This window comes from Aspergillus brasiliensis, assembly GCF_001889945.1.
Source record: "Aspergillus brasiliensis CBS 101740 unplaced genomic scaffold ASPBRscaffold_19, whole genome shotgun sequence".
In the NCBI taxonomy this organism is placed as follows: Eukaryota; Fungi; Ascomycota; class Eurotiomycetes; order Eurotiales; family Aspergillaceae; genus Aspergillus; species Aspergillus brasiliensis.
In genome coordinates, this window is record NW_027137460.1 from 175769 (window position 1) to 200691 (window position 24923).

The 24923-nt window shown below is 50.4% G+C and overlaps 11 protein-coding genes across 11 annotated transcripts; 5 read left to right on the plus strand and 6 right to left on the minus strand.

Annotated features, from left to right (window-relative positions):
• Positions 1-2558: 2558 nt before the first annotated feature.
• ASPBRDRAFT_59496 (fungal specific transcription factor domain-containing protein) lies at positions 2559-5231 on the plus strand (the record flags this gene model as incomplete). Its single annotated transcript, XM_067628065.1, has 5 exons — positions 2559-2669; positions 2695-2967; positions 3022-3954; positions 3997-4181; positions 4223-5231. 5 exons carry the CDS (start codon positions 2559-2561, stop codon positions 5229-5231), a joined length of 2511 nt encoding a protein of 836 aa, XP_067473948.1.
• A 323-nt stretch (positions 5232-5554) lies between these two features.
• ASPBRDRAFT_188051 (MFS transporter) lies at positions 5555-7278 on the minus strand. Its single transcript, XM_067620114.1, has 2 exons — positions 6727-7278; positions 5555-6638 (listed from the first exon to the last, which is right to left on the minus strand). Exons 1-2 carry the CDS (start codon positions 7215-7217, stop codon positions 5663-5665), a joined length of 1467 nt encoding a protein of 488 aa, XP_067473949.1. The 5' UTR covers positions 7218-7278; the 3' UTR covers positions 5555-5662.
• A 1214-nt stretch (positions 7279-8492) lies between these two features.
• Positions 8493-9042, plus strand: ASPBRDRAFT_200700 (putative sterigmatocystin biosynthesis cytochrome P450 monooxygenase; the record flags this gene model as incomplete). Its single annotated transcript, XM_067621469.1, has 2 exons — positions 8493-8525; positions 8572-9042. The coding sequence occupies 2 exons, from the start codon at positions 8493-8495 to the stop codon at positions 9040-9042; spliced, it is 504 nt and encodes a 167-aa protein (XP_067473950.1).
• Positions 9043-9053: 11 nt separating this feature from the next.
• Positions 9054-11450, minus strand: ASPBRDRAFT_363783 (putative C6 transcription factor). Its single transcript, XM_067623489.1, has one exon. The coding sequence runs from the start codon at positions 11398-11400 to the stop codon at positions 9304-9306; it is 2097 nt and encodes a 698-aa protein (XP_067473951.1). The 5' UTR covers positions 11401-11450; the 3' UTR covers positions 9054-9303.
• A 483-nt stretch (positions 11451-11933) lies between these two features.
• ASPBRDRAFT_34826 (putative cyclopropane-fatty-acyl-phospholipid synthase) lies at positions 11934-13747 on the minus strand (the record flags this gene model as incomplete). Its single annotated transcript, XM_067623276.1, has 4 exons — positions 11934-12140; positions 12208-12959; positions 13034-13520; positions 13643-13747. The coding sequence occupies 4 exons, from the start codon at positions 13745-13747 to the stop codon at positions 11934-11936; spliced, it is 1551 nt and encodes a 516-aa protein (XP_067473952.1).
• A 1352-nt stretch (positions 13748-15099) lies between these two features.
• On the minus strand, positions 15100-16494 carry ASPBRDRAFT_137247 (uncharacterized protein; the record flags this gene model as incomplete). The annotated part of the gene is made up of 3 exons (XM_067618874.1): positions 15100-15860; positions 15926-16162; positions 16242-16494. The coding sequence occupies 3 exons, from the start codon at positions 16492-16494 to the stop codon at positions 15100-15102; spliced, it is 1251 nt and encodes a 416-aa protein (XP_067473953.1).
• Positions 16495-17064: 570 nt separating this feature from the next.
• Positions 17065-17825, plus strand: ASPBRDRAFT_34828 (tropomyosin; the record flags this gene model as incomplete). The annotated part of the gene is made up of 3 exons (XM_067623277.1): positions 17065-17082; positions 17278-17582; positions 17663-17825. 3 exons carry the CDS (start codon positions 17065-17067, stop codon positions 17823-17825), a joined length of 486 nt encoding a protein of 161 aa, XP_067473954.1.
• Positions 17826-18186: 361 nt separating this feature from the next.
• On the minus strand, positions 18187-18914 carry ASPBRDRAFT_137452 (rRNA-processing protein RRP17; the record flags this gene model as incomplete). The annotated part of the gene is made up of 2 exons (XM_067618897.1): positions 18187-18669; positions 18735-18914. The coding sequence occupies 2 exons, from the start codon at positions 18912-18914 to the stop codon at positions 18187-18189; spliced, it is 663 nt and encodes a 220-aa protein (XP_067473955.1).
• A 195-nt stretch (positions 18915-19109) lies between these two features.
• Positions 19110-20337, plus strand: ASPBRDRAFT_48655 (Ac45/VOA1 transmembrane domain-containing protein). The gene is made up of 5 exons (XM_067626132.1): positions 19110-19303; positions 19368-19666; positions 19731-19835; positions 19891-20113; positions 20167-20337. The coding sequence occupies exons 1-5, from the start codon at positions 19209-19211 to the stop codon at positions 20300-20302; spliced, it is 858 nt and encodes a 285-aa protein (XP_067473956.1). The 5' UTR covers positions 19110-19208; the 3' UTR covers positions 20303-20337.
• Positions 20338-20742: 405 nt separating this feature from the next.
• Positions 20743-22422, plus strand: ASPBRDRAFT_48656 (uncharacterized protein). The gene has a single exon (XM_067626133.1). The coding sequence runs from the start codon at positions 21100-21102 to the stop codon at positions 22156-22158; it is 1059 nt and encodes a 352-aa protein (XP_067473957.1). The 5' UTR covers positions 20743-21099; the 3' UTR covers positions 22159-22422.
• Positions 22423-23268: 846 nt separating this feature from the next.
• Positions 23269-24803, minus strand: ASPBRDRAFT_200708 (EXS domain-containing protein; the record flags this gene model as incomplete). The annotated part of the gene is made up of 5 exons (XM_067621470.1): positions 23269-23342; positions 23414-23727; positions 23799-24493; positions 24592-24641; positions 24719-24803. 5 exons carry the CDS (start codon positions 24801-24803, stop codon positions 23269-23271), a joined length of 1218 nt encoding a protein of 405 aa, XP_067473958.1.
• Positions 24804-24923: the final 120 nt, after the last annotated feature.

Sequence of the window (24923 nt, forward strand, 5' to 3'; positions counted from 1 at the left end):
AATAATACAAAATGTCCTTAGTTGCATTAGATTGGATGATCCAACTCCGCTTGTGGATGTGGTCCAGATTGTTGTAACTTTTCCCGCTTCCTAGTATGATGTAGATGTAGATGGTTTATTATGCCATATTGATTGTTAAGAGAGTCTTAAATCTTGATGAGGGGGAAAACCTGCCGTGCTGGAGGGATATATACTATGCATATGCACGTAAGCGATGACGCCTCGTATAACTAGGAAGGAAGAGAAAAGCAAATAAATAAATAAACCATTCAACTACTAGTTAGTTAGTTAACTGAGGTGAGAGGGTAACTGCTGCCGATGTGGCATGCAAGGCTGAGAACGTGGAAAGTGACCTACTACCTAACCTCCCAAGGTTCTCAAATAGATGACTATACTATGAATGGCTAAGCTACTAGCCCTTTTAGTAACTTCTCAGTCCCTGTCAATATTCCACCACAAAACCACGAATGTTGCAATGCATGAAAAAGGCCCTACTAATGCTAGTGTGCTGCGCAATCCGACATGACCACCCATCGGGATGCAAACGGGAAAATATTTGAGCAAAAAAAAAAAAAAAAAGGCCCGGATTTCTGAGGTGTAACGTGATAGTTAATCAAACACAGAAAATAAGCTGAAAGCTGTGGTGCAGCCTTATTTCAATAGCCAAGGCCATGAAAAGTTGGACATTTCACTTCACTAGTAGCGCAAAGCGGGCGTGGGGAGGACAGTGGCTGGTAAGCAGTTGGACTCTACAATCTTCTAAATAGGAATTAGTGTTACAGTTATATCTACTGTGTAGGCAACTCATGAAAGAATCCTGAGATATTTCGGGCGGGGAGGGGGTGGTGGTGCAGGGAGTATAGGGACCTGATTAGCACTGGTAATGACTATCTAAAAATTTAGTCTGTAAAGTAAAAAAAAAAAATAAGAAAAGTGTTGGCGAGACATTGTATTACAATATTTTTGACTGGTTTCTAAAAGTGATAGTTTAGTGAAATCGAGGCACATCTATCAGTCATATCAAGATAGTGTTTTCGTTCTAGTATAGCCAATCGCCAATGAGGGAATAAATGGTCAGAAGGCTTGGAACAGTATAGCCTCCTCTTGATAGGACAACACCCCGGCCCCCACCGGAAAATTATGCGCGTGAGAAATATATACACATGTATAGTATATGTCTAGAACTATAGAAGTACCAACAATCCTGACATTAAACCTCTCCCCTGCTCAAATCCCTAGTAAAGGTATCTTTGACTTGGAGCCAATCAGCGATTCAGGGAAGGGGACGGGTTCTGATATAACAGTTACTACGTATTAGCCGTGTTCAGATAGCGCTTAGGCAACACGCCATGGGGAAATGGATAAAGATTGCATCGGATCTAGGAGAAGGTATTACCTAGGACAGCAACTGTTACCCACATTTGACATTTAAAGAGGATAGAACTACTAACTAAGGATGATTCATCTCCTCTGTGACTACACGAGCGAGAAGAGAAGAAAGAGGGAGAGAGAGATAGATCTTATAGCTACAAACTATAAACTAGCTAAATTACGGGAAACAATGGAAAGAATGCATGAACCATGCTAGTATTCTCCGATGTTTGCCTCTTGTTCTGTGCTTACACAAAAGTTCATGGACCGTGTCAGGATCTACAAAGGGTGAGCTTTGGTCACCCACATATCCAGGATATTCACAGATGTTAGCTACATACATGAAGGCCTTGTTACTATGAATGTCTTTGTTTTCCCCTGTTGCTTTGCTTTGGAACATGGGTCTTCTAACTCTATGGGTTTTTTTCAATTATTTTTCGCTTCTTCTCAGGTCAACGGACTTCTAGTGAAGCTGGTAAATAGCAAGTGAATAACATGAGGTATCCATAACTATAAGCCGCCCGTTAATTGAGTGTGGCAGTTCAGTGCTGCAGCACTTGCATGCAATATCCGCATGTTGATATACCCTGAAAGGGTGAGCACTTTCCGAACATTCACCTTTCATTAGCAAACACTACGAATGTAAGCATCATCGTGCCTAGTTAGTAGCCTACATGGGCCCCCCATGGCGCGGAGAAATATTGGCCGATCGATATAGGTCATAAGTCATGGATCATAGCCTCACAGACTCGATTAATGAGCGGGACCACAGTGGTGCTGCATCTCCGGATAATACTGGTGCGTCACGAACGCGCCGAATCGCATTTGCCATACCAGGCAGATAGTTACTCAGCGGGAGATCTAGTAACCAGTCGCCCCAATGGCACAAGCTCCTAGGACAGCCATAATATGATCCGTAAGCACTACTGCAAAATCTGCGAATTGGACTTTGATAGATGTACTTTTGTAGTAGGATTTGGACCCAGTTTATCCATTGGAAGGCTCGATTCATGGCCATGCTAGTAGTAGTGTAGTTATAGTACAGTATATATATGTAGGACTGCGTCCCGGATGCAGTTGTTTGACTTGGCCCCCACTCTTCTGCTTATCAGAGCCGAATAGTGCGATTGACTGTCATTGTTCAAGAAGATTAACGTCCCAAAAAGTCAAAAATCCAGACCTTGAGAATGCCGCGTCTGCTGTCAAAGACAACCACTGTGCAGCGCTCATCTCGTCCGGCAATGGCCACTTCTCCCAGCCAAGAGCCGAAGAATCGGCCCATCCCACAGCTGAGTTGTGTCTCGTGTCGAGACCGCAAATAAGCTTGACCCATGCTCTAATTGCACGTCCTCTGGTGTTGCGTGTATGCCCATTTATCGTCCACGGCTTCCTCGCGGGCGATACGGACGCCCTGCGCGGTCCAGAACATCGTCTCCTGCCAATGAGCGCTACGGGGGTTTCACCAATTCCAAGGCGGCATCAACAGCCGGATATGGGGAATTAAATGCACCCATTGATGAGCTGGAGAGTTTTGTTCCGGAGGGTGAAGCAAGTAGATTGGGGCCTATCGTGGAGGGAAAGGCTCTGCAGGAGCTTGTAAGCGATTTTTTATTAACATTAATACGACGGCCTCTAAAAATTCCCCCCCAGGTATCACAAGTAAGCCAGAAAATACAATCCGCCACAACCTCGACGAAGAATGATCTTGGAACCATCGTGGGTGATCTATCGCAGCATATACGGAGGCTCGAGAGCCTATTGCAAGAGGCAGGATCCGGCAGAGTGAAGATCAATGCGACAAGCAGGAATGCAGATGTCCAAGAAAGGTTGCAACCCGAAAACCCTGAAGGGGAGACAATGCAGATAGTCCAAACGACTCTAGGCTTAGAGACGCAACAGCCTCCCGCTCTGCCAACAACAACAACAACAACAACAAGTTTTGCCAGGCAAAGCCCGGATATATCTGGTAATGATGTCTGGACTGGGCTTACGAGCCATGAGGTAGGTACACCTACGGCACGTACACAACATGGCAATTCAGAAGCAATATTTAACCCTCGCAAGGTGCATGACCCACCGAAAGCAACTGACTTGGAGCGGCCTTCTGTAAAGACAGACTCATTGCGGAACAGGGAGCTCGTCAACAACAACGGACTCGGCACTCTCGGCCTGCTGAACATCGGTAATTCGCTGTCCCCTAGCTTCATGTCACTGCCTCGGGACAAGCTTGGAGCAACCAAGTTATGTCAGTTATACCTTCAAAATGTGGATCCAATTATCAAAATCCTACACAGGCCTAGCCTCAGCAGATGGATGCTAGACGGGGCATCAACATATCTGGGAATCCCCGAGGATAGCAATTCGGTGACAGCGCTGGCGTCTGCAATTTGTTATATTGCAAGCTACACGATGACAGAAGCACAATGTCAGGCCACCTTCCAACAAAACAAGTCTAGCATCATGACCGTGCATCGCAGAATGTGCGAAAGCGCTTCGGAGAAGGCTAGCTTGCTGACCACGAGAGATATGATGGTCCTTCAGGCCTTCATGTTGTATCTTGTAAGGGTTGCCACACACACTTCTGCTTCCAACGAATCACTAAAAACAAAAAAAATCCCAATGAAGATTGGTAGACGATCCGAAGACAAGGACACCGCTGCCTGGGCACTCGTTGCCCTAGCCGTCAGACTCGCGAGAGCTATAGGACTAGACCAGGAGCCGAAGAAACCAGCGAATGCTCGGGAGTCGTTCTTTCAACAGCAGATGCGGCTGCGATTGTGGCTCACTGTTTGCCTTGTCGACATTCAGGGGTATCCTTTGCGCAATCCTCCGAGCCACTGATCACACACAGTGACGCAGCATGTGCCATTCCAACTGTGGCACATATCAACGACTCCGACTTCGATGTGACTACTGAGCATGCAGCAGTCGGTTCTCAGGAGCAGCTCACGGAGACGACATTTGCTCTGGTCACCTATCACGTACAAGTCGCTGGTCGAGCCCTCAACTTTGGCTCACCCGATTGCAGCACTGCCGCAGAAAGACATCAACTGGCTCGACAAGTCCAACAGCAAGTGTTCACATTGCTACACTACTGTGATCCTGAGTCCTCTCCCTATGCCTGGTTCACATGGCATAGTACCCAATCGATTGTATCGGCGATCCGTCTTTCCGAGCTATTGCCATTCCGATGTAACCTAAAACCAGGCAGCAGTGCTTCACCGCCGTCACCGCGAGGCGACGGCGATCTGAGTCTCTTGCGATGGGCCCTGCAAAATCTCGAAAAGGCACAGCTGCTCTGCACCGATCCTCGTGGGAGCGGCTTTCGCGGGTACATCACAATCCCATGCCTCGCGCTTTCCACCGCCATTGCGGAGTGTAATACCTGCAGTGATGTGGAAACTGTTCGGAGGGCGTGGCCAGTGGTTGAAGCTTCATATAGACAGCACGAAGAGCTTCTGAGCTCGCATGATTGCCAATCAGCTCCAGCACACCTAGTACAGATGATCAACAAGATTCGGGAAAAATTGTCGTCGTCGCCGTCGTCGTTACTTCAGGAGAGCGACACTACTGTGTTCGATGCAAGCCAGGCTGTCGAGGTTTCTGCTGCCACTGACACATTGATGGTACCCATGGTACCTGCTGCTGGGAGACACAATCCCATTGATCCCCAATTAAGTAGCGGGTTGCCACTCAGCGAATCCGGTATGCCCCCGGCATCTTTCATCGTAGCTCAGCCGCAACTCGGCGGACATCAGAGCTGGAACCTGGCGACAATGCCAATGGACGATGTACATGCGCGGAACGAAGTTCTGCTGACAACGGACGTATATCATTCTTTGCAGTCGGACTATTTCTGATTTCCATCGCGCCAACAATGGCAGCAAAGACCCTCTATGGTGCCCTCTACTTAGAAGGTATAAATTTATCACGAGGAAGACATGTGTGTGTGTGTGTGTATGCTCACATAGACCCGGATATTCTGCAAATATTAGTTCCTTTCGGTTTAAAAGAGCGAATCATTCAGAGGGCCCAATCATCAAACATACTCAGTCATAAGTAGTCTCATATTTGGTATAGGGAGGGGGGCTATTTCTCTATGGCAGCTGGCTAATAATAATAATAATACTAATAATAATTATAATACTAATAATAATGATAATGATAATAATACAAAATGTCCGTAGTTACAACCCGCCCGCCCAGACATCCTTTCCTTCAGTCCAGTTCATCAATCTCACGATCGCTGCGGTTCTCTTACACTGCGCTCTCAAAATCCCTAGCCTCATTTTTATCCAGAGGCGTATCCAGACATGGCACGTAGCTGGGGCCCAAACTTCCAGAAAATGAAAGGCCCACCCCAGCCGAACACCATGACGATGAAGGCCAGTACACTGGTCCCCCAGCCATAACCCAGGGTATTGTACATATAAGGGGCAAAGAGGGGGAATCCAAAGCCGCACAAACTCCGCAGGACCGCACAGGCAGCCATGGCACTGGCGGCGTAGGTTTGGTAGCTGTCGACAATGTACGTTTGCATTCCCTGGAGGCAGGAGATGGTTCCCATGGTGTAGATCAGCGCGCCAATATTCGGCATGATCCAGTGCGTATGGCCAATGCTCCAGCCATACCAGAAGAGTCCTATGGTGCTGATGATCGATCCCACCGCCAAGGACGGCATGCGAAACTCGGGCTGGCCGACATTATTGTTCCTGGCTTTGAGCATCCGGTAGATGCGATCCACGAGCTTGAGATTGAAGAACAGCCCGATGAAGGATCCAATCGCGATGGAGAGATAGTTGAGTCCGCCGATCCCGGAGCTCTCGTGGTAGACGTCGGTCCAGATGTCCGGAAACGTGGCAAACATCAGATACGTGACGCCGAAGAGGTAGGCCATATACAGCGCCATACAGAGGACAATCGGCTGGGTCGTGAACATCCGCACCGGCCGCACCAGGGCATGCAGAAGCTTGTACGCTAGCGTCTCGACTTCCCCTTCCCCCGTGTGAAGATGTTCATTGCCGGTTTCTTGAGCCAGCATGTCGCGGCGCTTTCGTAGCAGCGTGCCCGGGTGGCATTCTTTCAACCACACCAGCCCAACGACCTGCACGGCGACAGCCGCCGCCGAGGTCGACCAGAATACCCAGCGCCAGGTTGAATACTCGGCAATAAACCCGCCCGCGATTGGACCGATGACGGGTCCTAAAAGGGGTCCAAGAGTATAGACGCCCATGGCTTTACCCCGTTCTTCTGCGGACCACATATCGCTGCGGCCAGTTGATGTCAGCTCTTCTGCGGAGTACAAAAATGTTTATTCTATTATTTATCTTTTATCTTGCGAGGGCACACACTCACCTGATGGCTCCTCCTCCAATAGCTAGCGGTGCACTACCACCAATCCCTGCGAGAAAGCGAAAAGCAAAGAGCTGGGCCTTGGTCTGGGCGAACCCGCAGCCCAAATTCCAGGCCAGATACCACACGTTGCTGATTTGCAGTAACAGCACTCGACCGTAGAGCTCGGACGCCGGACCAAAAAAGATCGGGCCGATGGCATATGCGAGGATAAAGATACTCAACGACAGGTAGATCTCGATTTCGGTGTGCATCCCCAGCGATCGGGCGAGGTCATCCATGGCCGGGGCAATCATGGAGGACACGGGCGAAATGAAGACAAATAGCGAAATCGACCAGGTGTTTTTCCACTTCAGACTCCTGGGCCAATTTTTGGGACATTCGGGGTCATCGAGTCCATTCCAGGTGACGAGGTTCGGATCTTTGTTGTCGTGATTGGCCTCGTTGGGAGGAGGTTTGGGGCCTGCTTCAATATCATGCTTGGATTCACTCATATTGTTTGTTTTTTTTTTTCCTTTCCTTCCTTCGTATTGCTGATCTTTGTGTTGAAGATTGATGTAACTTTGAATTGTCTGGAGCAACCTGTGTTTTTCGTTATATGTTATATAGTCCCTGTCGAACAGCCCTACTCTTCGAGTGATATGTATGTATTCCAACCAATCACAAAGCCAGATCTTGCTTCGGGCCCGGATTGCCTGCCAAGGACCGATGTGTTGTCCAATAGGAGGCAGCCCTGGATCGGGCCCGAGACAGGCCATCACTCCGGTGCCGGGCATAGGTAAATTGTAATATCCATGATGCTCTGGGTATTCCACAAGCAAGCAAGCAGGCTAGGCCCCGAGCTGAGTCCTTAAGATGGATGAAAGGTATGTTGCAGGGTGTAAACGGTACACGTATCCTTGCTCCTCTCCTCACCCCCGAAGAATATTTATAAAACCCTGTAAGGGGACTAGTTCTTAAGTAGTATATTTTATATCTCCCCCGTCTCAATTTGGAGCAATGTCAGGATTCAGGGTTATATTCATAACCCAACAGCACAGTACAGTACGCTAAGTATGAGTCATGTAAATGAACAATAATTACCATCTATCTATCTATCCATCTACTCTTCCAGGCCTATAATATCTGCAAAAGGAAACAATGCATCGGTTGGTAGCTGACTTGACATCCAATCTTGTAGATTTATTATAATGAGCAGTTAGAGTCATAGTAGCAGTGAATGACTGTAGATTGAACTTGACTAAGAAAAATTTATATAAAGTAATTGGCGTTGTAGATGACACCATGACGAGTTGCTGGAGAACCAGTGGCCCGGATTCTGCTGGCGTAACAAAATCCACAAAGTCCAGACTCGTTCCACATCCTAGACAGGAGTCTTCGTTCAGGGTTTAGTGCCTAGTGCAATTTACCCCTCAAACAAAGAAAAAAAATAAAAAATAAAAGAATCGATCATCTCAAGTTAAGCGTAGGTGAGACCAGCTGATAAAAACCCTCACTTTCCAAGGACAACATTGTTTTCTACCTCATTTCTTATGTGATCTGTCGATCTTTCCTCCTGTCTGGAACTATTATCGACTCCAGCGCTCTCACATCCTATCGGGGTCATGGCTCTAACCAGCTATTTGGAGAGTTTGAATTCTGCTCTCGTTCTGAGAGCTCTCGCTGGGACTTGGGTGGTGTGGTACCTTTGTGGTGTCGTTTATAACATTTTCTTTCCATCCTCTGGCCAATGTTCCAGGACCGTTGCTGTGTAAATTCAGCAAGATACCATGGGTATGGGTGATCGGGCCTCCCCTCCTTCGGTTCCTCCCTTGCTAGCTATCAGCTATCACTAATATACAGGGGCAGGACTACTGGCAATGGACAGGTCGCCTTCCTCAGCAGACGGCGAAGGTGCACGCCAAGTACGGAGAGATTGTGCGAATCGGCCCCAACGAACTCAGTTTCACCAACAACGCGGCGTGGAATGACATCTTTGCCAAAGTGCCGGGTCGGGCACAGTGGCCGCGCCATCCCAAGCGTGTGCCACAGGGCAAGAACGGCCCTCAAAGTATCATGAACTCTGCGGGAACATACCATGCTCGTTTCCGGCGATTACTGAATCACGCCTTTTCCGAGAAGGGTCTCCAAGAGCAGCAACACCTCGTCACCAAGTATATCGACCTCTTCATCCACAAAGTCGACGACTTTGCGCGGACGGGCCAGCCAATTGATGTGACCAAATGGTTTGTGATGGTAGGCTTCGACGTCATCAGTGACCTGGGCTGGAGTGAACCGTTTAACTGTGTGGAGAATGGCGAGGTTCATGAATGGGTTTGAGTCTCTCCCTAACCCCTTCCTTGGGGCCGCGCTGACACGGAAGGTAACCAGATGAAAACCTTTGCTGAGACTGCCTTCGATACGCAGCTCAGATTCCTCTTCCGCGAGCGAGGTCTGATGTTCCTCGCCCCGTACTTCATCCCCATGAAGCTTCAGCTCGCTCGGTTGAATAACTTCAAGTACGCCCGCGCTCGGGTCGAAGAACGGATCAAGACCGGCAGCCCCGTTGAAAGACAAAACCCGTGCAGGACTTCCCTGCTCTCAGCTCAGATTGGCTTCTCCATACATTTGGTCCCAGAATAGCCAATCGGAGGACGAATCGAGATTGAAGGCGTTATTGATGTCTGGGTCGGTCCTGCTCATGTCGTCGAAAAGGCCATGGAAAGGAAAGGTCCCATCCGTAGCTTGGTCGGCAGAAAGGATGCTGCAATCCCGCTGGTCGATACCTTTGGATTCGCGTTGAGCACGCAACGCGGTGATGAAAGCAGGCTCGGGAGATGGATTACGAGGCGGATTGATTAGCCAGGTCTTCAGAGTGACCTTAGCAATCGTAACGTACAGGGTTCTTCGGCCCTGGACCAGAGCTCCGTGATTCGTGTAGACCTCTGAAACCCTTTTCCAAGCAGCATCGAGCTCGGGTGGCGAGTAAAATCCAACCTTCGCAATGCTTCTCAGAATACAAAGGAGGGAGTCCCACAAGAAAAACGCTTGCATCTGCCATCGAAACTTCTGCGTCGCGGGATTATTATAGATGGCACTGTTGGTGTCGAGTACCTTTTCGGCAAGGGTGCAAAGGTGTCTCCGCTGGGTGTCGGTGATAGTTTCTTGCTTGAGCAGCGGCATCCGCGCGCGCAACCGGACGGCACTGATGGCCGATCGCATAATGCCGGTGGTCAGAAAGTGTAAGGGGTTCAGAATATCACAGTACCGTAAGAACCTTGTCTCGATGAGGTCTTCCACCTCCTCGATCAGCCGCTCGATATCCTCGGGATCCCGGAATTGGATGGTACCCATGTTTTCCTTCAGCTTGACCCCCGTTCGAGTGTAGAAATTTGACAGCTCCATCCGAGACAAACAAAAGATCATCTCCGATGCGCCTCGTCGGTCACGAGGCGGCTCGGTCATGCCAGGGAAGATCTGGTCGTCGTTAATGTTTAACGGCTGCTTAGTATCCCAGCTGTCGGGGGAGAGGGATATACCCGTACCGGATGTTTGACCCGCGTAGCTGTCCAGGGGTAGCAGTTGCCAAAAGAGCCGCCGACGCATTTGGACCTCAAATGGGGGTAACCCGAGGCTTTCGCCGTCCCGGTGCAGTCCTATGCGTTGGGCTAGGCGAATGGCAATCCCAGTTAAGATCCAGAATGTATGGGATTCGATCTGGGTGCGCAGGGCAATAAGAAAAAGTGTGTAGGCCTGTAAGACCGGCATCGCGGTTGTTTTGAGCCAAGTCGCATTTACTAATGCCTGTATGACGGCCGTCCGGTATTTCGACATCAAGTAGATTCTTGAATTGTCGAGTTCGCGTAAACACTCGTCGTCCGACATAGAGAAGACAGCGAAATAATAGATGACGAACAGCACGCATTCATCGTTCTTGGAGGCAGTCGCTGGGTGCTTGGAGACGGTGTCGACCATCTTGGCAACCGTCGGAACATGAAGGACTTTGCAAAGAGGCTCGACGTTCTCCACGTAGGCATGCCAGAGCTTGGCCGCATGCTCATAGCTTGGGTGGAGGTCGGTGAGGCCTATCGTGCTGCCGAGGCCTGCGTCTGAGATCGAATGCGCGGCGAGGGCACCGAGAAGGCCAGTCGGGGAGGCTTTGTCGGGTCCAGGCTCGTCTTCGTGATGGTTTTCTTGCTCAGACTCAGACAACTCACATAGGTCCCCCTCTCCGGCGTCAAGGAGCAGTACATTGTCAATAAAGCGAGAATTGCCATGGATGGAACGCATTTTATCCGCCGTGGCGTCACCCTGCGAGTTCGCTAGCCCTGGAGTCGGAGCCTGTATGCTGTTCGCTGTGGTCTCCGAGTCTCTGCCGCTGGTGACCGAGGGAGCGGCTGTTGGAAGGAGATTGTGGTCGTGCAAGATGCGCTCGTAACGTGCCAGGCGTTCATGTGCATCGTCCTCATCCTCGCCCCGGCTACGCTTCCTCTTGCGCCGTGGCGGCCGTGGCAGATAGACACACTCGAGCTTGGTCTTGATGCAGCTGGCACATTTGGGCACCGCGCGGTTGCACTTGATCTTCTTGCGCACACAGGATTGGCAGTTGAAGCGGACTGGGGTTTCAGAGCAGTCATTGTGCACGTCAACGGGGAGGGTCCTTGCGGGGGCGGAAGCAAGTGGGACAAGGCCCTCCATTATGGAAAACCGATGTTTCCGCTCTTGTCGATGTCTTTGGTGGTTTGTGTCTTTGTTGCACAACTTGGGGAGGCACCTCCCTGTCATTGCTCCGCATAAAGGATGTTCCGCCCACGAACCGACCTATTGTCATGGTACATGCTACTTACAACACATACTAGGTATTTCTCATTATTACATGATTTCATTCTGATTACTATGAATTACATACAGCTCTTTCCTGGGAAGAGAAAAGAAGTAGTATATAGGTCAGAAACATTGTACATAAAGTAATGTGTCGTTCATTTCCATTTCCGTATGAGAAAAGAAATCCCCCTCTCCTCTCATGCAGGGCATACCTTAGATAAGAAAAATTGAAGATATCATTATCATCCTCCTATGATTACTTCCACATTGCATTCTTTCCAGTCCGTTTTCTGGAATAGACGTTATAGGAACCGAACAGGCCCACTAATTGGACAGTACCCGGATCTCAAGGCTGTCGATTATTTCAAGACGCCTACTAGACCCGTGCTATGGCCGTGGGGGTACATTTAAGCCTTGTTGGGAACGTGAGCCTTGGGAAGAACGCCGCCGGCGCGGGCAATGGCGGCCTCACGGGCACCGCTGAGACCGTACTGGTTGGGGATGCCTTCAACACGGTGGGTGGAGTTGATGTTCTTAACGAGGGTAAGCTGCCAGCAGGTAGCACCACCCTGGCGGGAGGTGATGGTGGAGTAAGCCAAGAAGTATTCCCAGATCTGGAAGGTAGTCGCATGTTAGCATCATCTCGTTCTATAGGCTGAACGGGGTTATGGAATAACTCACTCTGAACCATCTCTTGCCGTACTTGGCCTCAACCTTGTCACGGTTGCCCATCCAGTTCCGGTACCAGCGCCAGAGAGTAGCAGAGTAGTGAACACCAACGGTGTCAATGCCCTTGATTTCGAATCCAGCAGCCTCCAGTCGGTCAACAACGAAGCCAAGGGGAGTGCTAGCATCAGCACCAGGGAAGATGTATTTGTTCATGAACAGACCCCAGATGAGATCCTCGTACTGCCAAGACTTGCGCAGACCAGCGATCTGCAGGAAGAAGACACCGTCGTCGTCCAGCATATCGTATACCTGAGAGAGGAAGGAGGTGAAGTGGCGGACACCGACGTGCTCGGCCATCTCGAGACAGGTGATCTTCTTGTAGCCGCCATCAACCCGAGGAGCATCACGGTAGTCAAGGCACAAGATACGGCTCTGAGATTCCTCAACTCCAGCATTGCGGAGACCCTTGTTACCCCAAGCAGTCTGGTTGCGACCCAAGGTGATACCGGTGACCTGAGCACCATAGTGAACCGAAGCATACTTGGCCAGAGTACCCCAGCCACAACCGAGATCAAGGAGAGTGTCACCGGGCTTGACACCGATCTTCTCGCAAACCACAGCCAGCTTGTTGTCCTGAAGTTCCTCCAGAGTCTCTTCCTTGTTGGGGTCGCTGATGATACCGGAAGTGTAGATCATACGGGGGCCCAAGAACCAAGCGTAGAAGTCGTCACCGCGGTCGTAGTGGTCACGAACCTGCTCCTCATCTAGCCAAAGTAGCTTGAAGTCAGCACCAGAACTGGCTCACAATGCCAAATGCAGTCTGAATTTGGACACGTACCTTGAGAGCGGGTGTGCATCAGCATTTCCGGAATGAAACCGAAGAGGAAGTGCTTGTAGAGACCCATGGTGAAGCGGAAGTTGGCCCAGTCGTGTCTGAACTCCAGAGCCTCCAGGGCATCGCACTTGAAGTCCACCTCGCCATTGAAGTACTTCTCGTAGAAGACCTCCATGGGGATCTTGCTCTTGCCGCGGTAGGCAGTACGGTCATGCTCGCTGTGGAAGTTCAAATAGTACTCGACGGGACGGCCGGCATACTTGGCCTTTTCATTCTTGCGGGGAGAGATGGAAGAGGCAATGGACCAGAAGCCCATCAGAATGGGGACAGTGGTGAAGATGGCGAAGAAGATGGTGGTGTAGAAACCACCACCGATCTGGCGGGCAAGATACCATGGGACAAGGATGAGGAGAGCGAAGAGGAGGGTGTTGGAGAAGCTATCGCTTCCCTGAGAATCCGCGGGGACGGGGGCATTTTTGATGGCCGGATACTAGCAGAAACGAGAGAAAGTTAGCCTACTGACATTGCGAATTGATCATTTTCACTTTGAGAACTATGTGTTAAGGACTTTGGAAAAGCTCGTCAAGAGCTGTCCATGTGCTACAAACTCACCGAGGTAGTCCGCACACCGCAATCGTCGGCGGGAGTGGTGCAGGAGGCGGGTGGAGTTTCGATGAACTCGAAGTCCTCTGGGGACTCGGGATGAATATTCGTCATGGCGGGAGGCGACGAATTGTCGAGGGAGGAGGGGGAGAGGGGAAGGGAGAGGAAGGAGGAAGAGGTGGGAGGAGGAAGAAGAAGAAGAAGAAGGGAAGAGGAGAGGATTGGAGAAACGAGGGAAGAGGAGGATTGCTTGTGAGGCGGGAGCGAGTGGATTATTGCTTGAGCAACTGATCAACCGCCAGGGTTCCGAAGACTGCGCCTAACAAGAAAGAACAAGAGCAGCTCCTCTCTCTCGCCATGCGGGTTTTTTGGGTTCTCTACGCTTTCAATTGGTCTAATGACTTACAGAATGATGCTACGAGGATTTGTACAGCCATTAGATATACGTACGTGGGATGATAACGTGAACGTAACTACAGAAGGTCTCCTGCAGCAGCTGCAGCTTTTACTGTAAGGCTGGAAGAAGGTGTGCTGATTCCCTGACAAGTTTCCAAGGAATGATTCTAGACGAAGTGGTCCAACTGGGTCTCGCCGGGGACAAGCGGTGAGCGTCGCATAGATTAGTTGGTTAATTAGTACGTAGATAACTAACCAGTTAGTTATATTGGGGCTCTCTGCGAAAAGTGCCAAAGGTATTATTCAAGCCCGAGGGTTCTCTATTTGGCTAATTGTAAGACAACCCAGAACAGGTACGGAGCACAACCTTCTCAGGTTCCGCGGTCGGGGACTAGGACACCTCCTAACGAGTTACTATCTTTATAACCGATCTCAACTTCCCCATCCAAGGTTGGCATTTGGTCGTTTCCTCGGATCTGAAACCCAACTGCGGTGCGTGGCCCCTTTTGCTTGGTCCAGTGGGCTTAGTCATGGGCCTGGCAGTGAAGGTGCCCCTTAACCAACTGAGCCAAATGAGCCATCAACCGGTTAGCTTGAGAGTGAACCATTGTTTGAGGGCCGGTAACACCCACTACAGGAGGGTCCATTACGAATATTCTAGCTCTAAAAGACCGCCGGAGGAGGATAACGTGTCCATTAATCATACAGCCCATTTTCCATGCTCAAATAGGGACAAGCCCCACGCCGGGGTCTGCCGTGGAACTCGTCAAGTCATAATAGGATAACCCGGTAACCCATCATAGATACATCATAACTATAACGCCGCCCCCTTTCAATTCCCCGTGCTCCGTCTTGCTGACACCACCGGGTTTCTTGTTCCATAGCCGTTCTTGCCAGTCAGGGAAAGAAAATGATACTCAACACTGGCGGGTGCAATGACACAAGACACAAAATAATTAGACCGGGAAGCCAAACACCACCCAACTACCAATCAAATAAACCCATTGAAACCCATACGGTACGCCGGAAGTAGACCTCTGTATTCACCTTAGTCTTTCACACACCACACATCACAGCGTTAATTGGAAGTTTTGAGCTTCCTCATCTTCGTCAAATGTTGGAAGCCCCTCCTCCGCATTCTCCAAGTCTAGCCCGATCATGTCGGGGATCAGTGGTGGAGTTCCACAGGGCTGCAGATAGGTGTCGGGTGATAGTATTCCTTTGGGGACTGTCTCCGGCTCGGTTGGACTGCCCGTCCTGCCATGTAACTTGGACGACACTTCCCGGCCCTTACTATATCCAACCGTCGTCTGGGAAGTTGCAGCAGCGGCTGTTTGCCGCATACTCGACGGATTAGTCGGGGCTCTTGTTTTCCTAGATGGGAACAAGGCAGAAGTAACCCTAGGCTTGGCCGAAACAGCGGGTCTGGTGCGGGAGACAGAACGCTGTGTTCCGGACAGAGCAGCAGCGGCATCACGAGCTCGAACGGTGGAGATATTACTGGTTTGTTTCATCTTGTTGTTGGCTGCTCTCGTTCGCGAGCGCGTTTCGATTCGGCGTTGCGTAGCGTCTGCCGCAGGCGGCTCCTCAGTTGGAACGGTCTCGTACGTTTCCTCGAAACCAATGCTCTCAACTTGCTTCCGAATAATTTCCTCAACCATTCTGTCGCAAGCCGCAGAGTCTTCTTGGAATTTCCGCTCGCGCTTAGTGAGCCCATCGGGTCCAACCTCGTTATCACCATACACGCTTTCCAGCCCTCGAGCGAGGTTTTTCGGCTGGAATTGCGGGAAGGTGGTATCGTAAGTGATATCATCCGGGATATCAGGGAGATCTGCAATATAATCAGAGACACGGACCCCTTGATAAATGCGAACCCCCCGCAAAAGTACTACTAACCTTTGGGCTTGGGCGGCATATACTCAATGTCAGGGACATCATCTTCTACCGGTTTCGCCTGGACCTCCGGCTGGCTCGGCTCAATAAAGGGAGCGAATTTCTTCGCTCTCTGGGTGGAACCTCTTTTAATGGTTCTCTCTGGCTTCACCGTCCCTCCAGGAGGCGCTGGCGTCTGCAATCCCTTGGCTTTGGCATTTGTCGTCTTCATGCCAAGAGGGGCACGCTGACGAGGATCTGCTGCAACGCATGTTAGCCCCATACATAGCAATGATCAAATCAGGCGACGTAGACATGGTCGTGGGTTTTAGTTGCGTACCCGATGGAGTGACAAAGGCATTTTTGGTGCTTAAGTTGATATTATCCTTCTGTTTACCCCCCTTCACGGTTTTCTTCCCAAAGGCCAGTGGATCGTTCTCATCATTCTTCAAAGGCACTTTAAATGGCGTTTTTGGTAGTCGAGCGCCGGGAGTCTTGGGTTGCAAATGTCTCACGCCTTGGTTGAGTGGTTTCGACGCGGCAACGGTCTGGTGAGAGTGGACCAGGTTTTCTTGGTCGCGTACAGCCAACATGGTGGCAGTTATGTATTTACACGGTTCATTCAACGGTAAAGAGTCGATTGGCGTAGGTTATATTGGCGAGTCGGAGCTAACGTTGCTTGAAGCGGCGCGTCAGCACTGAAGGAAGGGGCAGCGGACCTGTCGACATGGTTCTAGATGCAGCGTCACGCAACCGAGATGTTTTCGTGGCGGTTGCCCGTGGAGACAAACTTACAGCAGTAACGCGGTAACTAACACCGGAACGGTAAAGTATCAGCCACACATAATCGTGGCAGTGGCTACTGCCATCCAGGGGGCGATGGCACCCCCTACCATACCAAAAATGGATCGGGCCCAACCACTAGTCGCGGCTGACCGCCAGGCCAGGCAAGAAAGTCAACCTTACCTGAAAGGCCCTCCTCCACTTCTCTTCCTTTCTCCCTAAACCCAAAACCCATTTGTCCTTTTGCCTACTTGCTTCCCTACTGCATCAACTGTCTGGTTTATCGCTGAGCGAAAGCCGTCCCGCAAACACATCCCATCAAAACATCTACATTCTACCATACATATTCCCGTTACTTTCGTTGCAAATAACTGCCCAACATGGATAAGATCAAGGAAGTGAGTCTCCTTTCCCTTTCCCCTCCCCCTGTTGGCGGGGTAGCTTCTAAGCTGCCTGGAAATGCACATGCACCACCACATGAACCCTTACCTCTCCCACCGCATCACTCATGATGATCCATCTGTTATCATTTCCACAAGGAGAAATATGTAAATAAATTGGAGATCCCCGAAAACTGACCACCATGCATCTAGAGAATGAACAACCTCCGCCTCGAGGCCGAGGAGGCCCAGGAGAAGGTTGAGGAGCTTAAGAGCAAGGTGAAGACGCTGGAGCAGGAGAACCTCGCCAAGGAGCAGGAAATCACATCCCTCAACCACCGGAACCAGCTTCTGGAGGGTGAGGTCGAGAAGCTCGAGACCTCTCTCAAGGAGGCCAAGGATTCTGCCAACCAGAGTGCTCAGCACGATACTCAGAACGAGGCTCTCCAGCGCCGTCTGCAACTGCTGGAAGAAGAGGCCGAGGAGGCTGACCGGAACCTCCGGGAGACCAACGAGAAGTACGTTCATTTTCCATCCACCCCCTTTCTCATGACTTCATAACGGAACAACACATGTACTGACTACGCTGGTACTCTAGGCTCCGCCAAACCGACGTCAAGGCTGGCCACTACGAACGCAAGGTGCAGGCTCTCGAAGCGTCCCGTGACCAGTGGGAGAGCAAGTATGAGGAGATGGCGAAGAAATACGCCGAGTTGCAGAAGGATCTGCACGACCTCGAGGTCTCCATCAGCAACGTCTAGAGAGGAGATGGCGCAGAGGCCCAGAAGATGCTGGATTCAGCCTTTTCTTCCAATATACTTTTACCTTTGCTTTCTTTTCCCTGCACATCACAGTCTGATCTATATGTCCTGTCTGCAGGGAGACGGATTCTAGCTGTATCTTTTTCGTCGTGTCATCTAGCTGGCTTCATCCGCATCATCAACCGGTCTCTCCGCTCGTCCCCGTGACCTTGTTTATCCTTTATTGTTTACCATATTAGTCATTGTGAAGGTACATAGAGCATATTTAATTGGGAGCGCCCCCCTTCTGGCTTCTGTATTCTCAAACCGAATGCTGGTTCGTGAATGTGCTGTGCTATGCTGTGTTGTATAGGACTGGATATTATGAGCGGTCTCGTCGAGCCTGTGCTTTCCTCGATTTCGACGCGCGCTCCTTCATCCTCGTAAGCTTGCGTTCCTCTTTAGTCTCGTAGCGGAACGTCTTCTTCTTCTTCTTCGGCTTGGTATTGGTCTTCTTTTTCGTCTTGTCGCCTGCCGGGTTTGCGTTGGTATCCGGAGCAGGTGTCGTCTTCGTCTGCTCCTCATCTTCCTCCTCGTCCGAATCATTGCCTGCCGATCGCAGTAGACCCTCCTTGGAAGGATCCATTTCCTCCACTGTGACCGTCGTATACTTGTCTTCGTCTATATATTCGGCCTCGTAATCCACGGCTGGTGGTTCTTCGAACCCTTCCCATTCCTGGTCGCCCTCTTCCTCACTTGCTGAACTTGAGTTTTCCTCATCACTGTCCTCTTCCTTCAGTCTCTTGAGTTGCTTTTTATGTTCCTCGATAGCGCGCTGGAATTCTGCAGTTCGCTCTTCGCGAATCTAGATCGCAAGCCAGATTAGTCTCAGGTCAATCAATCAGACTAAAGGCCAGAGCATAGGCATACCCTTTTGCGCTCCTCTCGCTTTATTTCACGAGCCTTTTGCGCAGCTATTTCTTGTGCATGTTTAATGCGTTGTTGTTTGCGCTTGCGAAAGCCTGTGAGAAACTCCTGGCGATCGGCAGCGTCGAAGGTAACTTCTTCGACTTTACTAGCCACCTTTCTTCGTTTTGCCGCAGGACCCATGATTCAATGTGCAAGACAATACGAGTGGAATGTCTATAATATAGGACGCAGTGATGTTGTTCTCTGAGGCGGGGATTTTTAGTCTAGGAAAAATTTCCAAAACGGCCGCATTGCCAGAACGTCACGGCCGGCGGACAAGTCGAGCTAAGCCGTGCCGGTGGTTGGCTCGACCGCCTCCGAGCCGTCGTCCAATCCACCAGCCTGGCTCCAACATCATCATTCATTCCTCCCGAGAGGTTCTCTGGATAGCCGTCCGCTCGTCTGATAGCTAACCCTCCTCCCTGTTCCACCACCATGCGTTTGGGAACCTTTTCGCTGCTCGCTCTGGGAGCGACGACGGCGAACGCAATCCGGGACACCTCTCCCTTTTTCCTTGCATCGACCTCTCAGTATGCGTGACACTTGCTCGATTGCGGGACTCCCATAGAACGTCTAGCTAACCAGCTTCTGAAGGATTCCCTCCACGTCGGCACAGCTCCGGACTGCTCCCGCTGTCTTAGAAGATCTTTCCACGGGGCTGAGCGGCTGCCCTTCCGACTACTATGTCATTGCTTCTCAGCCCGGTGTGCATAGCACCGACTTCGCTACCCGCCAGTCCGCACCGCGCCTCGGTGCAAAGATGACGGGGAAGGACAAGAACATCCGGTCAAAGATGATTGTGAATGAGGTTGTGGGGGAGATAGAAGCAAAGGATGTTCAGAAGCTGCTCGAGAAGGAGTGCGGGGCTGAATCGATCGTGATCGACGCTTCCTGTAGGTACTCCTTTGTGTATGGGTGGTGGGTAGATGAAGGACATAGCTGACGGCAAACGATTAGCTCATTCTTACTCTGCCGACATTGTTGCGGAGTCCCGTATCATCGTTGTAGACTTTCCTGTCCTGCCTTTGGGACCTGAGCGGAAGAAACAGCTTTCGAGCAACGGTTGGTGCTCCAAACGTCTATACTACTACCGGAGAGATGCTTATTCTTTTTGCAGATGGCTTGCTCTTCAATGTCATTGATCGACTCCCGGAGTCGAAGGGCTACACGATCCTCTATGTCACCTCCCCAAGGGAACTTGAAGATACCGGTTCCGATTTCTACCAATCGGAGCAGGATCCCCTTCACATGGATCTCAAACGCGATTACTCGTCTCATGACAGTCAAACCTCGTCCAACAAGACGCTTTTCCAGGAATATCAATTCTTCACTCCAGGTATGTGGACCCGAACTCGAGCTACTGTAAGACAACAACCTGACTGTTTACAGGCATTTGGATGGGAATCCTTGCGACCTTAGTTTTCCTGCTGATTCTCTATGTTGGTTTGTCTGCTCTTATGAGCTTGGAGGTTCCCTATGCAGCCTTCGAGAAGGACACATCGACCGCCGTGCAGAAGAAGCAACAGTGATGAGCCGATCTCCTTTCTGTTCTTTCGAATTCGTGTCACTAGGATTGGTTCTTTTATTTTGCATAACTTGCTATATTATGAATAGGCTGTATATCAGCGAACCGGCGTTTGCTTATTCGTGAAATCTATCATATTGTACAAGTGCACATTAGCACCCACTATATCCCTTAGGAGTCGAGGTAGATAACTAATTAACTTGTTAGTTAACTATCGAACATGATTGATGACCAATGCTGGAATGTCTCACATTAAAGTTAGGAATCAGAGGAATGGCCCAATAGCCTGAACTTTCCTCGCCGCTAAGAATAACTAATGAGTATCACGTGGGCCGTGATGCGGTAGCCTCAGGCCGGCCGAGGATGGCACGGGGCAACCACCGCTTGGCTTGTCAAAAGACCTCGTCTTTGCTCGCTCGCTTGATGCTCCTCGCTCGCTTTGGGGGCGTCTCAAGACACGGATCAACCGCACAGCCGCTGTCGCTGTAGTCCCTCGTTTGGCTGTCCGCCCTACCTCGGCGATCGCTGTCTTACATTTGACTACTTCCACTGCTTGTTGACCCTCCTGTTTTGGGTGGAGACCGAGATTAGTCCCGCCTGCCTGCCTGGAGACACCCGCTATCGATGCAATCAATCTACGACCAGAGACATCCGGTTCAGTTTTTGTTTTGCTGATGATCCCATATCCCTATTGACTATGAACTTGCATCTCTCGTATTGTCTCTAATTGCGCCGGTCATTGCTGGTTCTACAAACTCTCGTTATCACTCGATCTGCTAGACCAGGGAGTCTATATCAACCATGGTAGCCCTGTCGGTGGGCCTCGCAAGGGCCCGCCAGCCTTCATCATTCATACTATTTCTATTGTTTATCATTGTCTTTGTCGCGCAAGTTTCAGTCGCTCAAGATTCCACAACAGATGGCTCTACCACCACTGCCGCCACTACGGCGGACACCTCTTCAACCACGGACTCTACGACAACTTCGTCAGATGACAGTACTACCACCTCAGCTGCAACCACGACGGACTCATCATCTAGCTCAACGACAGATGCTACGTCCACGTCAACTGACTCAAGCTCCTCTTCATCCTCAACCAGTGGCTACCCCATCGTCACTGTCCCACCAACTGCCGATGCACCGTACATGCAGAAGTCGAAGATCCCTGAGGGGACTCTATTCATCGTTGTCGGGGCTGTCCTTGGTGCCATTGGATTCGCCATCTTGGCATGGCGCGCTCTCGTAGCCTGGTCAGTCAACCGCTCCGTCCGACAAGCCGCCATGGTTCGTTCATCCGAAACCAAAGGACTGCTTCGCACCAAAAAGCGAAGATCTCGCTCCAGGAGGTCGACCTCCGGACCAGGCGTAACCCTCGAGAAGCTGGGTGGCGGAGGACATCAGCATCACCATCGCCACAGCCACCGACACCATAAGTCCCCATCCACCAAGACCCCCAGTTCCAACAGCGCGTTGTTCTTCTCGCCCACCGCCGGAATGCACCGCAGCAGCAGCAGTAACAGGCGGTCTGCCTATCTCCCGGCTGGCTACTACAACACCGGCAGTGCAGCGCCTCCTCGGACTCACGAAGCACGCTTCTCGGCGGCTGATCTACCAGGCATGGGACCTCAGACGCAAGGCTATACGAGGGCCAAATCGGCACCTAGCCCTCCTGAATCACCAGGTCTATCTCCAGCAGCCAACGAACAGGACACGATGCCCCGTCGCAGTGTCAGACGGTCTCGCGCAGAAGACCCCTCTACCAGCAGCGTGAATCTTTCCTCCCCTCCTCAAGGTCGGACACCAAGCGCATACCTGGAAGATTTGTTCGATAACCCCAGTACGCCTCAGAACAGACATTGATGTGACCTACCTATGCTGCTGTACGAGCAACGATATTTTCTTTTCTATTATCTCCTTTGCTGTGTTGTATAGTTTCGCCATTCTCGCGCCACGCATACAGATCTCTTACTATTATTATTTCTCTTCCTGCTTATATGCTTTACTGTGTTTAACCCTTCTACTACTGTATTGTATATTCATTTCCATTTGCATCATGTTAGCTAAGTGCTTCTGAAGATCAACGGCATTTATCTAGTTGCATTGTGTTCTTGAGCTGCTCTTTACACCACCCCTCTACCCTTTTTATTATTATTTATATTTTATTCTTTCTTCCTTCCATTTGGCGTCCATGCTATTACTGTATCCCTCAAGAGAGAAAGAAATGTATGCCTCTTACCAATAGTTACCATTAGTATTACTAGTGAAGTACACTGTCACACAACAGCCCGATTATCGTACCATCCAGCACTTTGACCAACCCGCAGTCTTACCCCCATCCAAATAGTACCAAGGCGAGTACTGTTACCCAATGATTACAAAAAAGGAGGTATTACATCAAAAGGAATGAGAGAACCCCAAGAGAAGGATGATAAAGGAAAAAGTATAAAATATAGGAAATAGAAGAAATGAAAAAAACAAGAACACCAGACTGACGATTTATACTATACGTTTTTAGCGTATACGAAACAACACATGAATGAACTGCTCCGCAACACTCCCTTCCCTTATTCCTGCCCAATATATAATATGATACAGACGCCTCTCCGCCTCCCAATAAGATAAAATGAAAAGGGAAAAGGAAAAATGATGATAGTAAAATATAGGGTTGTGTATGAAACAGACAAGTGTATAGTCGGAACGGAGCCAAACCAATCCAAACCAAGTCAATTTTTGAAGTGAAAGGGCTGGACGGGGCTCAAGGACTCTCAAGACGCCGCCACCCAAGCCAAGAAGAGGGGGAAAAGGCAGGAGAACGAGGCAGAAGGAAGAAAATTGTCCTCACATACGTAATCACAATAACGATGAATGCTGGCTACAATGTTGGATACACAAAAATCATGTCAATCTATAGAGAAGTGGGTGAGAAGAGAAGCCTTGACAAGAAAAGAGATGCGGCAAGGCTGCATGGATTCAGTCTGCATCCAATTTACCGCCGAACTCGCCAAGGAGAATATCGTCGGGGGCAGGACCGCGACTGTTTCGGACTGTTGTTGGTGCCACGAGTCAGTTGAAGGTGCCACGATAACGTGCTTGTGAGACGGTTGGGATGACTTACTCCACTCGGCCTCGACGCGGAGAAAAACCCACATCCACCGACGGGCGACCTCGGAGAACATGAGTATGAAAATTCCAAACTCGGTCTCACTCATCCAAACGAATCCGGGCACGTATCTGGAAAGCCAGGAGAAACGGATGGCCAAATCAATGATGATCGCGAGGTAGTACTGTCGATTGGGGAAGTATCGATGGCGGCGCAATCCATATGGGTGTTCGTGGCTGCGGCGTGCCGAAGTAAAAAGGGTCAAATCCCAATCCTTGGTGATATCCCAGTAAAAGGAGTACGCGGAGTTGATGAATGTGAAGAAGAACCTGTAACGGAGAACGCGCGGTTAGACAGAACCTCTTGCAGAGGACAGGAAACAGAGGTTTAGGTAACGTACAAAAGCCGCGAAAGGCTCATCTCACTGTAGCCGTAGAAGTCCAGAGGGTTGTAGTTCTTCAACTTGGCTGCCAGTATGATAACCGGAAACGCGGTGGCGTACTTCAGGGCGTTAGCCAAGTGCTGGCCACCGTGGCTGCCCGCGCCTTGGTTACGCTGGACAGCCCGACGCACACGCAAGTATTCGATGAGACATTGACGAAGTCGAATGATACTGGGAAAAGCGATGATCAAGGGAACGACGTAATCGTTCGTGCGACACTTGCGGGTGGGTTTGGACGTGCTAGAGACGTCCGTGGTAAAGAACATGCAGAAGGTAACAACCAAGTCCGCAAGAACTCTAGAATAACTTGTCAGAGCATCTGCCAGCAGAATATCCCCGAATTTGCCATCCTGCGCCTCCGCCAGGCCCCCAAGACTGATGCGCTTCAGGGTCATGAAGAACCGATATCGGCCCGAGCGGGCGATTCGGTGGAAGGGTAAGATGAGGATGAACAGTCCTATGAAGAAGTATGACTGCGGAATGAATTCCACTGCTTCGACGCGTTCTGCAGAGCCATGGGTGGCGGGCCAGAAGATCAGGAGGGAGACGACGAGCGGGATGGTCAGGAGAGTGGACAGCTGGTATGTCGAGGCATAATGCGGGCGTTGACTGGAGGACTGTCGGGCAGGGTATTTAATAAGGGCAGGAACATCCTAAGAGAATGATAGTCAGCCAAAGTATAGAACTATAGACAGGAGACAGTGGGAGGATGGAGGAGGAAGAGGAGGGCAGAGGAGGGGCATCCACCCACAATATTGGCCTTTAGGAGGTACTGCAGATTAACACCCCAACCCCAGAAACCTATCGATAACGAACTGTCAGCCAAGATGAAATGCCAGGGATTAGAGGAGGGGCGATCATCCAAGGGGGTAGCATACCAGCCAGCAGTATCACCGCCACGCGATAGGGGAAGGGCAGAAAGAGACTGAAGCGATCCAATTGAGCATGTTGATCGACACCCATATTCCATTGAGGAGACGGCGGCGCCGGTAATTCAGCACCAGAGGAAGACCGAGAAGGAGGTCGGAGTGACTCGAGTGAGGCTCGGGGCACGGAGCCAGTAGTGAAGAGTATGTAGCGACA

Excerpts from the sequence above, each read along its gene's own strand:
- ASPBRDRAFT_188051 (XM_067620114.1), bottom strand. The coding sequence starts at position 7,217 with ATGAGTGAATCCAAGCATGATATTGAAGCAGGCCCCAAACCTCCTCCC. Across the intron at positions 6,639-6,726 it reads ATTGGAGGAGGAGCCATCAG|CGATATGTGGTCCGCAGAAG; the intron begins GTGAGTGTGTGC and ends AACTGGCCGCAG.
- ASPBRDRAFT_363783 (XM_067623489.1), bottom strand. The coding sequence starts at position 11,400 with ATGGAGGGCCTTGTCCCACTTGCTTCCGCCCCCGCAAGGACCCTCCCC.
- ASPBRDRAFT_48656 (XM_067626133.1), top strand. The coding sequence starts at position 21,100 with ATGGTAGCCCTGTCGGTGGGCCTCGCAAGGGCCCGCCAGCCTTCATCA.
- ASPBRDRAFT_48655 (XM_067626132.1), top strand. The coding sequence starts at position 19,209 with ATGCGTTTGGGAACCTTTTCGCTGCTCGCTCTGGGAGCGACGACGGCG. Across the intron at positions 19,304-19,367 it reads TTCCTTGCATCGACCTCTCA|GATTCCCTCCACGTCGGCAC; the intron begins GTATGCGTGACA and ends CAGCTTCTGAAG. Across the intron at positions 19,836-19,890 it reads GAAACAGCTTTCGAGCAACG|ATGGCTTGCTCTTCAATGTC; the intron begins GTTGGTGCTCCA and ends TTCTTTTTGCAG.